The sequence below is a fragment of the Lissotriton helveticus genome, chromosome 3_1 (assembly GCF_964261635.1).
Source record: "Lissotriton helveticus chromosome 3_1, aLisHel1.1, whole genome shotgun sequence".
Taxonomy (NCBI): Eukaryota; Metazoa; Chordata; class Amphibia; order Caudata; family Salamandridae; genus Lissotriton; species Lissotriton helveticus.
This window is the reverse complement of record NC_136061.1, coordinates 302,505,304-302,521,825: the sequence shown is the minus strand read 5'-3', so window position 1 is coordinate 302,521,825 and position 16,522 is coordinate 302,505,304. Positions and strand designations below refer to the sequence as shown.

Genomic DNA, 16,522 nt, shown 5'->3' with positions numbered 1-16,522 from the left:
TTCAATATATAATGATATGTGTGTTGTAAACTGCACCATTGTTTCCTAAACAATTTTTTGGAGGGGGAGAGCCTCCCAAAGCCTCCTTTGTAGTGGTCAGGCTTTCTCCCTGCACTTGGTGTGCACCGTATGGGGACTGGTCTAAAATCATTTGCCAGGGGTGATTTGGGTTTCCAGTCTGGACCTGGCAGGAGCAGGAGCCTCGTACTGCAAAATAAAACCAATCATTGAAAAGTTAGTCACGGAGATGCAGCACCAACCTTCCCATTCACGTTTTCTTGCAAATGTTTTCAATTTAAAATAAACAGAAGTGGCGGAAAGTGTCGTTAGCCTCCTTGGCTTAACAACACACTCCGCCACTTCAGAAACGCAGGGCTGCACCAAAATTACAAGAATATGGTGCAGCCCTGCGTTTCCCCTCCGCTGGCGCTACAAACAGGCGAAGATTGTTTATGTACAGGAAGGCCCCCGTTCCTGCACATAAACAATCTTGAAATGTCATTTTTGTCACTTCTATGTGTGCTGCTTAATGCAGTACACATGGAAGTTACAAAATGTCTTTATTAAAAAAGATTGTTGATGTGCAGGAAGGGTCACCTTCCTGAACATAAACAAACCAAGGCGTTTAGCAAAAACGAGGAGAAATAAAGCATTTCTCCTTGTTTCGCCAAGTTAGGACCAGGTTTTCCCTGGTCTTAATGTTGGCGCTGCCTCACATTTACGCTGCCCTTGTAAATAGGGGGCAGCGTAAAAATCGATGGGGGTTGCAGGGGAAACGCTCACCGCAACACATACTGCCCACCCCTTTCACGCTAAGCATTGGGTGAAAGGGGGTCTTATTTACAAGGCACCATTAAGCCATGTTAAGTGGCTAAACGCTGCCTTGTAAATAAGGCGAGGTCCCTATCACCACGGGAACGTCGCAAAAATGGGCTTGTAAATATGCCCCTAAAATCATTAGTAATTAGAGTATTTGTTTTGTGTGCACATGTGTGCTATTTTTCGTTTCGAATTACTGTTTTGTTTGAAATTTAAATCCTACAAATTGCTTGGGGGTCCCCGACTTCCAGTGGTGACTCAATGGGGGTCCTCTGGAGTTGAAAGTTTGAGAACCACTGAATTTATGGTACACATTCTTTATTTGCACCAAGTAACTTTTGCCTACCATCCTGCTGCGTAGATATTTTCTTTTCTGTTCAGCGCTGGAGAAAAGAAGTTTGTTTATTCTGCTTCACCTTTTCCCTACCCCTGTAGCCGCTTATAAAATAAAAACATAAAAATGTAAATCCAGTATTTGTAAAGCGCGAACAGTTAACCAAAGGCATCTCAGCGCTGGGAAGATTAAGCAAGCTATTGCCCAGAGTCACATGGTGCTGGGCTGACTTGCCGCCGGTGATCGAACCGTGAGCCCCAGATTCCAGCATCAGTCGCCCTAGCCGCGGCATCACACCTCTTCCCTTATCAGATCATGCTGTGACACAAAGTTTGACTAATGGAGTAGGTAAGAGAATGTGCTACTATTTGTTTTTATGTTTTAAATCTGCACAGGCCCAGCAAGGCACATACTTCGTGTGTGCTTCATTTAAATTGTTTTTATCATTATCATGGCCATGGATGCAAGACAACAATAAAAATTGCGTTGTAGCCTGGCTTGTTGAAATTTGAGGGTTTGCACGTAGGTCCAGACATTGCTCTTACTTTCAAATAACTCTCCACATGCTCTGCATACACACAGACTCGATCTGTTGTATCATGGTGACTGTTTGCAAGTACATATAATGTAATCTAGGGATTGTAGGCTACCACAAGAAGCGACAAAGTGGGCCCACAATGGCGCACCTAAATGCACCATTGGCCTACCCAAAGAGAAATTCCTGGAGCCGGGCCTGGTCTTGCTTCAGATTTAATGACATTCAGAAAGAACTTTTGCGTCACTGTTCTGTCATTCATGCTTACCATCAGATGAATTCTGGCAGTCGCCCTTGGCACCGTGGCTACTGTCTCCAGAGTTTATAGCTCTTCGTAGAGAAAGACTGCTTGAACCTCCAAACCGACTGTGCTTGGGTGAATTGCCCTTCTTGTTCATGGCTGCAGGAGTCAAAGTTTCACAAGTTTCACTTTAAGTTAAAGTAAACATTCGTGACATTTATGACTAATCGGCATAAAGCAAGTCTTGCATATGTAAAGCTCACTTTAACTGCATGCTTAGTGCAGCATATATCAATGTATGTTCTCCAAGAGTAAGTTAAGCATATACGGTATCATCTGAGGACAATTCCCCAAAAACTATCTCCAGCGAGCGAACTGTGTTTAGTCAAAAATAAAAAAAGATTCATTTATTATACAGTAGGGTTTATGTGCACAGTACTAGACTTTCAGCTATAACTCCAAAGCAGAACAAGAAAGAAGCTTATTCAATAACTTAACTTTTCCGGTTAATTTCTGAAAAATATCTGAAAATGAAGGTGCCAAGGAATCTTTCATATAGTAACAGCTAATCAAACTATAAATGAATAACTGCACTCATAACAGACTCCTTCAAATGAATAAATATAGGTTCTCCCCTTCAGAAGGTCAGTCGTCGTTGTCAATCGGACTCCATCGCTACCCATGCCCCAGCCGCATCCAACAATTTGTCATTATTGGTTCTCTGAGCCATTTGTAGCCAGAAAATCCCCTCACAATCCGCCCTCTTTATAAATTCTCGCAGCCATCTCGCAGCATTAGGCGCAATGAACGCTTTCCAATGACTAGTAATCTCTCTTTTTGCTAGGACTAACTGTAAATCTATAAATTTAGTGGTGATCTTATTACGGGGAGTGTGGGGAAACCAGTGGAGCAGGCAAAGACCCGGGGCCGACTGAATGTCCCTATCCGTCACCTCCTTTAGTCTGGTCTTAACCTTCCCCCAAAACTCATGTAGCAGTGGACATTCCCAGAGCATGTGAACAAATGTGGCGTTTTCCATTTTACACCACGGACAGGCTGTACAGGATCCGAAAAATTCTTTAAGTTTCAGAGGTGTGAGATACGCTCGATGGAACACATAAAATTGTATTAGTTGAAATAATGCATTCCGGGAGCATGTCCACGCCCGTTCCATCAACATTTCCCACAGCTTTTCCTCTATAGGTGTCCCCAGATCCGCTTCCCATTTAATGCGCAGCCCCTCTAAGGGAGTTCTGGACCCCTGCATAATTCTCCTATATAGACATGTAACGCCTTTACCCTCCCCACTGAAGTGACCACATACTGACAGGGGAGAAAGGTCAATGGCTCCTCCCCTCCTTTCTTCCAGTGTTTTCGAATGGCAGCCCTCAATGCCGCGTGTAAGAGAAAGTCTTGTCTGGGTATTTCATATCTTTCCATGAGATCTTGAAAGGGTATGAGGATACCATCGTCATAGAGGTCTCCAATATTAGAGATCCCCAGGTCTTCCCAGTCCCGCAACCTTTGCCAATTTCCTCCATGCGGTAACACCTCACAGACCCATAATGGGATCTTGGGTGCATATGAGGGCCCGCCTTAATTCTCCTATTGGCACGATTCCAGCATTGTCACACCACCCATAAGTCCCTCAGCACCTCTCTTTCGTGTAACAGTAGCTAAAGGAGAGTCCCAGCGAGCTTGCGGAGTCCCAGGTCCATATCCCTTTGGTCCACATCCGCCCTCAGCTTCCCCGCCATCCACTGCGTGAACCATTGGAATTGGGCTGCATGATAATATGCCTCAAAATCAGGGGCTGTCATCCCTCCCTCCCGCCTAGTTTGCATCATAGTGCTCAGCGCCACTCTACGTCTCCCCAAACCCCATAAAAAAAAACATAGCCATGCTGTTGAGCTGGACAAAATACTTTCCAGGCACCCAAAGTGGCAACGCACCAAAGTAGTAAAGCAGACGGGGCAGGGTTACCATCTTTAGCAACGCCACTCTCCCCGCTACTGATAGAGGCAGGGTCCCCCAAAAATCAAAATTACTCCTGGTAGCTCTCAATGCACGTCCTATGTTGCCCTCGAACAAATCAGTAGGCTCATGATAAATTCTGACTCCTAAATAAGGCAAAACAGCTACTTTCTCACACCCAGTCCGTCTGGGGGATCAGCCCTACCCCCACATACCGGAAAAAGCCACGTCTTATTCCAATTAACTTTGAGCCCTGCCATCCATCCCTGCCTAGCCAGCAATTCTCGGGCACCCCGTAACTCCTCAGCAGCGTTGGCGAGACACATTAAAAGATCATCTGCATTTAGTGCAATGTAGTGCGTCTGACCCATCCTGTCTAAGCCCCTGTAATACCGCCCGATGGTGCATGGACAGCCAACGGTTCTACTGACAGAGCGAACAGGAGGAGAGACAGCGGGCATCCCTGCCTCGTCCCCCTGCCCACACTGCAGGCCCCGGTAATCACTCCCCCTGTTTGAACCCTGGCAGTAGATCGGTTATACAGAATCCTCGTCCAGGCCACAAATCCCTCGCCCAGGTCAAAAGCCCTTAGGACCCTGAATAGATATGGCCACTCAAGGCTATCAAAGTCCTTTTCAATATCAATCGATAGTACACACGCCTCTCCCCCCCTCATCCACCGAGCCATGCACCAGTTGGCACAGCCTTCGTATATTCATGGCCGTATTCCTGGAAGGAATAAACACAGCCTGATCCTCATGCACAAGTGTAGTCAGATGGGCCATCAGTCGACTGGCCAAAATACTGCTCAAGATCTTATAGTCGAGATTAAGCATCGGGAGAGGGCGATAAGGGGTGTGATCCTACGCCGTTTTATCCGGTTTGAGGAGGGGTATAATGACTGCTTCCCTAGTTGAGCTAGGCAGGCAACCATCTTGCTTTGATCGATTGTAGAGAGCTAACAGCTGGGGGGCCAAAAGGTCCACATACGTGGCATAAAACTCAGTCGGCAGCCCATCAGTGCCAGGGGTTTTGTTCCAGGCCATACCCTTTATGGCTCCCCTGATCTCCCCTAACTCCACTGGCCGACCCAAGATCTCTGCATCCTCCTCTTCAACCTGCGGCAGTTCAATGTCCAGGATTCCCCCCTCCTCCAGAACTCCGGGACTGTGATATATAGAGTAGTATTCCAGAAACTGCGTATTGATAGCCTGTTGCCCATAGGATACTGCGCCACCCTCGCCTCTCGGCTCTAAAATTGGTTTCCATCTAGGCGCTGGGTTGGCCAGTCAAGCCAAAAGTGCCCGAGATTTATCCCTCTCAGCGCGCGCCCTTGCCGCGTATGCCCTGTAATCAAAATACCTTAGCCACTCTCTAGCCACTCTACCTGTGCCGCCATCTCTTCTCTAGCCACTAAAAGTTCCTCCTGTTTATCCTCACGTCTGGGTCTTACCCTTTCTATATCCCTGAGCCACTGCTCCGTCCTCTGTACATCAGTCAGTAAGGTTTTATGAACTCCCACTGCTCCCCCGATGTAACGACCTCAGATCACTACTTTAAATGCATCCCACTCGTTATGCAGGCTAGTAGACGTGTTGGTGTTGTACTGAAAGTACTCCTCTATAGCATTACCTATGGTGGTTTGAAAGACCTGGTCTTCCAGTGTTTCTGGGCGGAGACGCCAGCTGGGGACGGTGGCCCTAATGCGAACCCAATTCAAAGATACCAGTAACAGGTTGTGATCAGATGTCGTTTTAGCTAAGTATTCACTCAACATGACCGTTATATGCACATCAGGGGAGCAAAGGATAGCGGCCAACCGTACATGCAACTCATGTATAGCTGAGAAATAAGAGTAGTCCCGGTCCCCCGGGTGCTGAGCCCGCCAAGAGTCTGTTAGTCCCCAGTCCCGTTACCAGTCCCGCTTCTACAATCCTATGAGTAGGAGCGTCAGGAAGTGGTGGCTGAGAGCGGTCCAGGGCTATGTCAGTAATGCAATTAAAATCTCCCCCCTGGAGTATAGGGCCCGTCAATACCATTGCCAATTTCTGCGATAACTGTTTAAAGAAAGCAGGTGGTTCAGTATTTGGAGCATATATGCTTCCTAACATGATATCCGGCCATCAAGCCGCCCTACCACTACTGTGAATCGGCCTTTGGTGTCAACAATCTGTGGAACACATTGAAATGGCACCCCTGCCCGCACCCATACCAAGGTCCCGCTTGCCTAGGCCGAATATGTAGTGTGAAATATCTGCCCCCTCCAACGACGCCGTAACGCCTCCCCTTCTGACTGTGTCAAGTGAGTTTCTTGCAGCAGCGCAATTTGCACTCCTCGACGCACCAGGTAGGCATGAATTTTGTGCCGACGGCCCATAGTGTGCATCCCCCTTATATTCCAAGACATAATTTTGATTCCTACGAAGGTACCCATGGCTCCAAATCTAGGTCCATACCACAGATGGCCCCCATAGTGACATGTCTGACCCCCCCTCTGCCCCCAACTTCAAACAATACCCAACTCCCACTCCCCAGGACAGGTACACAAGAACAGCCTCCCATCCAAACAAAGACAATCATACAGAGAACCAAAAAAAATAAGGTGGTTGTAGGAGAGTGGGGTCAGCAATCCTATGGTCACCCCAGATTTTTGCTTTTTGCTTCACTGGTTTACGACTTTCCCTGGCTGTGGGCCTGCTAATCAGACCCACAGCCTAGCTGTTCTCTCTCTAAATTGACAACGATGTACTTTAGGTGCATTTACCAATTGGTACTGGGCCACCTTATCAGTCCCTGTACTCAGGGCATAGGTGTACCCAGGGCCTACCAGGGGCTGAAGCATGTATTATGCCACCCCTGGCTGGCCATCTAAATCTGACACAACTGTCTGCATGACAGCTGGGGCAAGGTGGTGTAAACACCCTTTGCTCTAGATATAGTATACCTATATCTAACCCTAAAATGGACACATATATTCCTATCAGTCACTCCTATGAAAGGCCTTATCAATCCTGAAGGCAGAGTGCTTGGAATTATGTGAGATGGTGCTCTGGCATGAGCTGAGCCCGTTTGCAGCTTGCGGAACCAAGTCCTAATAGCTGTTCCATGATAACGCTATACCATATACTCTTAAGTGCATTATAATCCTCGCAGTTAAATGCTAACTCTGGTATAACATTATCAAAACATGTCGAGTAAGGTGTCATACGATTTGGAATACTACCCCCTCGCCAATTCTGGCGACGGGGGTAGCATTCCACCCTTCTAGAGGGACACGACATGTATGTAACTGTGAACCCCAGTTAAAGTTAACTCGAGCCTCAGCATCACAAAATGGATGCTGCCACCACAGACACAAGTCTGACCTCCTGCTGCTGGGAGTCCTTCCAGCGAGGATGGCCTGGACAAAGGGTTTCCTGCCTTGGGAGGTGCTAGTCTTCCCTTGAGGATCCAGACTTCAGAGCCCGACGAGACCCGGATTCCCAGACCTCTCCGACCTCTACCTACATCTGCAGCAAAGCTGAGACCCCTGGGTGCGACGAGACACGTGGGACCGGCCATCTTGAACGAACCTGCACTTCGCTTCCAGCACGACTCCAGAGGTAAACTCGACCAAGTGCTTTGGGGACTGAGAAGCCCCAACCCCGAGCAGCCCCTGCACCGAAGATCCACGAGATCTGCGTGGGGCCCTTCTGCTTTGTTGCTGCTCGACGCGTTGTCTGGTCACTTGCCGGCTGGCTAGTGGCCTCCCAGACGACAAACCTGTGAATTTCCACTGCTGATCTGGTTGCTCCAGATTGGCCCTTGCTCCCTTCCAAAAGAGGGGCACCCCGGACTCTCCTAGTCCGCACCAGACGCTTTCCTCACTCACCGCGTGGGTTGCCTTTGCCAAGGCCTGTTGCCTCCAATCCCGGATCCAACACCGCCGACAGCGAGAGCCTGCGTGGGACAGCTCGTGCCTCCATCCTGGTCGTCGAAGACACCTCCTGGTCCACGTGGCTGCAGAGTCAAGCGTCCACTCTTCACCTGATCGCGACGACGACATCTGGTTCCTTCCTGGTTCCACTCCAGTCACTGGCTAGTGACTGTGAACATTGTCCCCTCTGCTTTCAGGTCTCCTTCTTCAACAATCCACCCTTGGACTGCACCGGACATCTTCCTCCTGGTCGCCTGCAGCATCTTTTCTTTCAGGCTCCATTGACTTCAACGCGAGAACCCGACGCACTTTGACACCTATGCACCCGCGGCCCGTGGGTGAGGTAACAAGAGCATTTCGGTGCTCAGGGGTAGTTTAACTGTCCTAGTGTCCAGTTCCACAGTCGTTTTAGTCCTACCTAGTCAGGATTGTCCATACTCACCTTTAACTTGAACTGTACTGTCCATAGACGTTGTTACGCATCTCGCGTGTGAGTTCACACTCTGCACACGCGTTCCGTGGGCCTCCTATTACTTACCTGAAGTTAGTATAGCGTGGTCCCATCGATCCTGCAGCCTCTGGACAGCTCCATTTCCTTTATCGACTTTCATATTCCACTTACTTAGTATATGGTTTGTCGTGCCCCTAGGGCACCATTGTAATTTCGTAAGAGATTGTCATGTGCTTAGCCCTCTGACCTCATAAAGAGTTCAGCGGTGTTGTTATTAATAAATATATCGTTTATTTTCATAACAACCTGTGTGGTGTCCTTTCACTTGGTATTCAAGGGGTTATATTGTGGTAAAACAGCTGGCTTCACATGCCAAAAGAGTTTAGCCTAAGACTGCTTTGTCCATGCTACCATTAGGATAGCTGGTCTATAAGGTTGACGTACAACCAATCACCATAAGGGTTGTTTGGACTGATATATGATGCTCACTAGTTCTAGTGATCACCTTGTATCAGGCCAACTTCTCACAGTGGTGCATGGCTCCCATCTGTTGGCCCCAGAACAGCACATCCCCTTCTATTGTAGCTAGTCCATCCATTGGGACCCCAAAGCTCTTGTAAGGTCCCCCGGCATTGGGTCGGTCAGGTCCCTAGGCCACAGTAGCACATTCGCTGGCCCATCATAGTATGTTGCATTCCCTCTGCAGTCTGATCACCCAAACAACCCATCCGCTGTTTGTGGAGTAACATCCAGAATTTCAGTATCAGATAGTCCCAGCGCACTGCTTGATCCCGAACTCTCCACCCCAGCTCGCTCATTATTCGTGCCATTTCTACTTGGACTGACTTCACCTTGACTAATGGCTGCCACTGCCCGGACTGCTCTGTCTCGTTCCTGTTGGCGATCAGCAGGGGAGATGGGTCCCGCCCGAGAAGTCGATCTTGTTGAACGTGCTCCAGTGTTACCCCGGGTTTCCAACCAATCCAACGCAGCCTGCGGGCTGAGAAAGAAGTGCACGTCCGAGTCTGCATGTTACCCTAAGGCGGGCCGGGAACAACATGGAGTGAGAGAGATGCATCTGGCGTAACTTTTGCTTGACAGCCAGAAGGAGGCCCTCTGCCGTTGCACTTCTCGAGTGTAATCCGGGAATATCATCACCTTACTATTCCTGATCTGTAGGTTCTGGCGCTCCCGGGCTCTTTGTAATATGAAGTCTCCATCTCTGTAATGCAACAGTCTCACCACCACAGGGTGGGGCGGAGCCCCAGGTTTAGGCGGACGAGCCGGGACCCTGTGTGCACGTTCCAGCGCATAAAAAGGGAATAGGCCCTCTGGTGCCACCTCCGTTTGAAGCCAGGTTTCCAAGAACTGGACCGCGTCGGTCCACACCTCGTGCTCCGGAACTCCTACGATGCGGAGGTTGTTGCGCCGTGATCGCCCCTCACTGTCCACAGCCCTCATCTCCAGCACTTTGACCCTATGCATCACTTCTTTCAGCGAATCTCGCAGGGTGGCGACCGTGTCTGGTATGTCTTTCATGTTGGTTTCGTTGGTCGCCACACTCTAAGTTTTCGGTGGTCGTCCTTCAGTAGGGTGAGATCCGAGCCGATGGCGTCCATCCTCGTCTCCAACGCCTCCCGCAAAGCTATAATGACTTGCATGATGTCTCCCAATGAAAGGTCCCCGGATTGTCCAGGCCCTCGCCCTCCAGTGGCAGCGTCGTCGTCATCTGTATGCTGCTCCGACTCCTCCATCCGCAGGACCTAACACTCCTTTTTCTTGGACACTCTGTCCATCCTAGTATCCGTAGGCATCAGTGGTTATCAATGCCAGGGGAATCTATGAGTCCACCCCTCTCCAGCTAGATGGCACGGTGTCTTGCACCCGCCAAGGTAGAGCCACACAGTCCACTCCAAAAGCCCGCTGGGCAGCCGGTCCCTCCTCACAGGTTTTCCAAGTAGTCACTCTGGGTGTCTCAAGTATACTGAAAGCAGACCCTCCAGGAACAATAACCTTAGACTCTATATAGGAACAGTACTACGAAGAGCCAGTTGCGTTCACATTACTTTAGACAGGGCCCCCTGTCTGCCACGGTGGTGCGGTGTGTGCTTAGTCACAACAGCAGGGCGCCCCCAAGCTTCCAGCGATGTCGTTCCCCCCGCTCTCGGCAGCAGTCAGCCCCCGCTCCCCACTCTCCAAGGCACAGGGCCTCCGCTCTGCCGGCAGTCTAATTCTCAGCGCAGGCCTCCACAGTCACTCTTCAAGCGCTACCCCATCTATCACAATGTCTAGCGGAGCTCAAGGACGATCTACTCAGTGTCTGCCAGCAGTCCCCAGCGGTGATCAACGCAGCACTCAATGGTCCCCACCAGTCATCAGGTTCTTCCTCACTGGTCTGCCAGCCAGCACCATATCATCCAGTATCGTCCGCTGACCCCCCCAGGCCTTCTGCGCACCTCACGCTCCTACCTCTCCATAGGTCTCAGCAGTGCACTGCCAGCAGCAGTTCCTCTCAGCAGGCCGACTCTCCGCTCCTCAGCGATAATGCCACCAGGTGCCACCCTCCTAGCAGCGATGTCCCGCTCGCCGCCATTTTAAAATCAGGCATCCACGGCCAGTCAGCCAGGGAATGTGCGATCTCTTCTGCTGCTCCCAGGTGCCTCTTCAACTAGTGCCAAGGTAAGGCGCTTCCACCGCCCAAGCAGCGCCACTTACAAGCAAAGATTTTCCTGGGACACACAGTCTGCCGCCACCGGCCTCTCCGTCAGGCATGTGCTCCTCCATGCGGGGCTGCCATGTTAGGTCGTGTCCAGGTGGGCACCGGCAAGAGGGAAAATCACCGTTTTCTCCTCCTCCATCCTCGCCAACGTCCCGATCTTAGCACCAGTCGGGCACCAACTTCTCCGCAATCCGATGCGGTATTGGGGCCCCTGATTAGGTCGCAGGATCAATGAATTCTGAGGGCGGCCGCGGGGGAGCTCCGAGGTCCGCCTCTGTTCACATTGATGCTCAAGCCACGCCCCTTCGCCTGTACGCTCCATGCCAACAAACAAGGGGTTCCTCGGGCTCTGCGTTACGCCTCATGCTTTTTAACCTTTATATTCAACCTCTTGCAGTCTTGGCGAGAAGCAGAGGGCTTACCATCGTATCACATTCTGATGATACACAGCTGGTAGTCCCTCACTCAGACGACACCATGGGGGCAGCATCCAAGTTCCAGGAAGATCTTACGGCTGTCACTGGGTGGATGACTGCCAACTGTCTCGAAACTGAACTCCAGCAAGTCTGAGGTTCTGTTGCTAGGAAAAGTTCAGGAGCTGTGGGGGGAACGGTGGTGGCCGACCATACTGGGCAGTGCACCTACCCCTAAGGAGGTGGTGAAAGATCTGGGTGTCTGGGTCGATTCAGCCCTCAGCTTTCAGTGTCAAACCAAGAAAGCTGCAGGGACTTCCATTGGCATACTGCGGGGGGGGGGGCTCAAACTTTTGCTTGGGTTCTTTGCCCTGTCCATCAGGCAAATGATTATTCAGGCCTCTATTTTATCCAGACCGGACTATGCCAATGGGCTGTATTTTGGGGTAAACAAGACCGAAACACAGACTACAGCGAGTTCAAAACGCTGCAGCTAGAACCCTAGAACATTTCCCACCTCTAGGGCAAATCGTCGGCTACACTGGCTGCCTGTTGTCAGTCGAGTGGAATTTAAGGTCCTTTGCACTGTATTTAAAATTCTGAAATCCTCCTCCCCCTGCATCCTGTCGAACCTGCTGTCACTTTATTCCTCTCCGCGCCAACTTCGAAGGGACAACATCTGGTGAACGTGCCTTGAATGCGGAGGGCTCGATCGGGTGGACGTTCCTTTAGTTTATTGGCTGCCAAGCTCTGGAACAGTTTGCCACAGTCCATTCGTGCCATGACAACTACATGACCTTTCATAGGGCCATTAAAACTCATCTTTTCCCTTCAATCTACTGCCTTTTCTGGTCTCCAGCCTTCATGTTCTGCTCAACGCTGGGACGCCTCTTTGCTGAGGCAGCTGTGCACTATACAAAACATGCTAACATAACATAGGTGGCGTCAGTTTGCTCCATGTGACGTCACTGGTCTCATCCGCGCCAGAAGTGATGTCTGTGTCAACTATATAAGCACCACCTCGGTGAGCTAAACTCAGTTACTTTTCATGACAGTCCACACCAGGAGCGCAGAGACATAAAGGGCACTGACAGTGGTGTGTTTAGAACTAGTGCCCTGAAAGGGAGCAGCTCTGACCCTAAAACCCTGTCCACAGTGTGGGAAGGATCGGCAGGTTAGTAAGGAACCTGCAGCTAGATCATGCCTCTACCAGATAAGGCATAACCAAAAGGTAAGTAACTTGTCCATCTAATAGAGACATCTAGCAGCAGATTGCTTACCTTAGAATAGATGCCCAAGCAATACCATTCCCAGAGGAGGGACTGCAGATAAGTATAGATCAGGAAGTCCTGCAGGACAGAGCAGCCAAATAGGCAATCTCTGTGGACTTGCCTGACCAGGCAGTAGTTCTTAGTCTACGTGTGCAGTGATGCCTATGTTGCTGCCAGAAAAACGTTAAGGAATAGAACATCATGTTGCAACACTGTGGTCGCAGCCTCAGCTCAGGTAGAATGAGATCTTAAACTTCAGGAGGTTGTTTCTTGGCCAGAGCATAGCAAATTTTGATGTAGAGGATGATCCATCGTGAAATAGCATCTTCTGCTGTTGCAAGATTCCTGCTCATACACAGAAATGTGCACAGAGACCTAAGACATCAGTGAATTGTGGTGTACAAAAACTCACCTCAGTAGCTAGAAAAACCCCAACCAGCTAGCATCAGTGTCACATTAGCTCTTCATCCTATAGCAAAGCTAGAACATGCAACTTAGTACAAACTCAGGAATGGTGGGAAGTGAGAACACTCTTTCGTTATACTCTCATACCAGTCCACAACAGGAGTAAATAAGAGACCCGGTAAGGTTAAAACATTTATTTTAACAACGTGTTCTCAGGTGCAGTATCTTAGCCAACATAAGCAGACATATGATCAGAAATAATATGGTCAGCATTGTTACAATTCCATAAAATACAAAAGGAGGAATTATATTACAATGATGGTGAAAACAGGTCTTATAGCGCCTAGTTTTAACACCCTCCCTATATAGGAACTATGTTTATAAACTAAAGTAGATCTCTTAGGCTTGTGTGGGGGACCCCATCACCTTTCCGCTCAGTAAGAGTAAATCACATCTGGATCAGCAAAAGCTCTCTGCATCCCTGGAAACAGAAAATCTTCCATGTGTGTGAAATCATGGCAACTGTGGAATAATAAAGGCGCCAGAATCTCAGTTGGCTCACAGCTGCCAAATTGTTGTGTCTAAAAGAGTTAGCCGATCATGTCGAACAACATCTACCATGTTATGATAACTTTGATGGCTTCAGCACTCACTGTGCCGACTAGGGGCACGATGTAATTCTAGAGATGTCGAAAACCAACCTTTTCTCATGTGTAGACCTTCACGAAGCCTAACTTACAAAAACAGCTACATGCAGTGTCGTGTGCAAAAGCGGCAAAAGGAAAAATGGCGTTTAACTTCTAATAAACCATGCTAACATAACATGCATGCAAAGCAGGCCTTGGGGCATAACTCACTGCATCATATGACCTTTCTTTGATCCAACGTACCCCACGAAGAGTTGGTCGTCCACCCGGAACTCTTCAGTGTAGGCAAAAGTAGAACGACAATTTTCTTTTTTTGGGGTTCTTGACCATGGAGTCGCTCCTCTTTAGAGAAGGGCAGAGGAGCATAAAAAGTGGGCATGGCGACGAATTGCCCCACGTGGAATGGTGTCACTACTTTTGGTAAGAAAGAGGCCCTTGGGCGAAGTGATATAACCAACGATCTCCCACTTCTGAAAGAGACCTAGCGTCACTTCCAGATGGAGAAGTCATTCGTTATCCGCCAAGCATCAACGGCTGAGTTTGTTCGGCCTGGCGTTCAGGAAACCTGCCAGGTGTTGACCCACCAAGGATATGCTCTGCTATTCCAGCCATGTGAAGAGACACAGGGCATCTGGACAAAGGATCCGCGACCCCGCGACCCCAGCCGCCCTGTTTGCTGCAGTGCCACAAGGTATTGTTAGTGAACACCTGAACCAGCTTTCCCTTGGTGGAAGGAAGAAAAGCTTTCGATGCCAAGCGAATCGCTCTGAGCTCAAGCAAGTTGATGGGGAGTTCGGATTCTGCAAGAGTCCTCTGAGCTTCACCTCTCCCAGATGCCTGCCCAATCCCAGGAGTGACGTATCTGTCACTACGGTGTGATCTGCTTGGGGATCAATTGCTGTTGGTCAGCCATCACTGCAGGTCCTGTGCAGTTTGCTCCAAGATCTGGACCATGTCAGAGAAATTCCCCTGAAGCTCCGCCCACTGGAACTGCAGGTCCCAATGCAGAGCCCACATATGCCATCTGGCATGTGTCACTAGCAGGATGCAGGAGGTCATGAGGCCCAGCAGCTTCAGTCTCACCAAAATCCAGGATTGAGGCTGAAACATCGGTATCAAAACTTGAATATCCTTGTCTCGCCACTCAGGAGGATAGGCATGAATCTGCACCGTGTCCAGAACAACTCTGATGAAATGTAACGTCTGAGAGGGAGTCCGGTGTGACTTCTGCAAGTTGATAGTGAACCTCAGCGAAAGCAGGAGGTTTGCATAGTCTGAAAGTGGTAGAGGACAGTCTGGGGAGAGTTCACCTTTAACAGCCAATCGTCAAGATAGGGGAAGACTGGCAACCGTGATCTGTGCAGATGAGCTTCAACCAGTGCCATCACCTTAGTGAACACCCGAAGGGTGTTGGTAAGGCTGAAGGGGAGCTCTATGAACTGAAAGTGTTTGTGGCCTACTGTGGAGCACAAGTTACTTAACTTCGGTAACAATGTATCTGGTAGAGCCGATTCTAGCTGCAGATTCCTTCACGTAGAATTATCCCCAGGCGTGAGACTGGATCCGGAAACTTTTTTGCCACAGCATCCCTGCACCGGGGGTGAGGCGGCATCACGCGACTCTGCCCAGGCGTCGTCCGCGTACGTGACGTCAGCGAGGTCACATAAGCCCCGCCAGACCTACGTCAGTTTTCTTAGGAGAACTTTCCGCACCACAACGCGGAGCAACCAGACAAAAACTGAGGGAGCATGGGAACAGTGTGCGAAAGAGTAGAAAAGCGGAAGACACCATAAGGAACAGTGAAACAGTGCAGTGTCCAAAGGCAGGGACAGAAGAAAAACAGAGCAGGACCCTGACCAAACACCGTGCTAGTACATAGACAACCACCCCTTCCGTGCCCCGTATACAAGGAACATGCGTAAAGGGGAATGACACATGTAGCAGGCCTAAAACCCCTATGCAGAAACAAGGAGGGGAGCCATCCCCAAACCGGACAGGAACAACCAACCGCCAAGCCACCCTGGCATAGAACGCAACTACCCCCCATGGAACAAGGGCAAGGCATGATCAGTTGACCCCAACTCAGAGGGTAGCAGAGGGGCCAGGACCCCCAGTAGCAAGAGGGAGTGAGTGAGCCAGAGGGAGGGAAGAGAGGAAAGGCAGAGATTGGAAGGTCAAGCTCCTCAATCTGGAGCAGCCAGAGCAGCGATGTACAGGAAAACCATAACTCCATCCTCCAAAGAACCAAAGAGCAGGAATGAACAGCAACAAGACGGACCACCCGTCAAGAGCCAGGAGACACTCACAAGAGACATAGCCCCCCCACCGGGAATTCAACACATAAGACCAACCCAAGGGTCCTCGCAGAACGGGGAGGAAGGGCGGGCCGTGAAGGAATCAGCGGCTAGAATCGTCTCTACCAGATACATTGTTACCAAAGGTGAGTAACTCGTACATCTGACACTAGCCACAGATTCCTTCACGTAGAATAGATACACCATCAGCCATGACAGGACAGAGGGTCTCACAGGAGACCAGACCTGCGGACCGGGCAAGTAACCCGATCCCTACCAGGCAAGAGGAGCCCCCACAAGCTGAACACCACCGACCCCAGAGGGATGGAGGAGGAAGAAAGAAGAAAGAAGAGGCCCTCACACATACTAAAGAGGAACCAAGCGCAAGACCAGAGAGGCCGAACTACCCTACACACCTCCAAGTCAAGAAAGCATCCACCCAAGCCGGGGGAGAGCTCAGATGGCCCAAGGAAACGAGGGAAAAGAAGGCGAGTCCACCCCAA

The 16,522-nt window shown here is 49.9% G+C and overlaps 1 protein-coding gene across 2 annotated transcripts in view; it reads right to left on the bottom strand.

Moving 5' to 3' along the window:
* TRIM37 (tripartite motif containing 37) overlaps window positions 1–16,522 on the bottom strand; it is a 1,276,082-nt gene that overhangs the window by 253,072 nt on the left and 1,006,488 nt on the right. For both annotated transcript variants that reach the window (XM_078679853.1, XM_078679852.1), the window contains exon 20: window positions 1,957–2,088. In XM_078679853.1, the coding sequence (XP_078535979.1) occupies window positions 1,957–2,088 (132 nt within the window). The remainder of the gene's footprint in view (window positions 1–1,956; window positions 2,089–16,522) is intronic.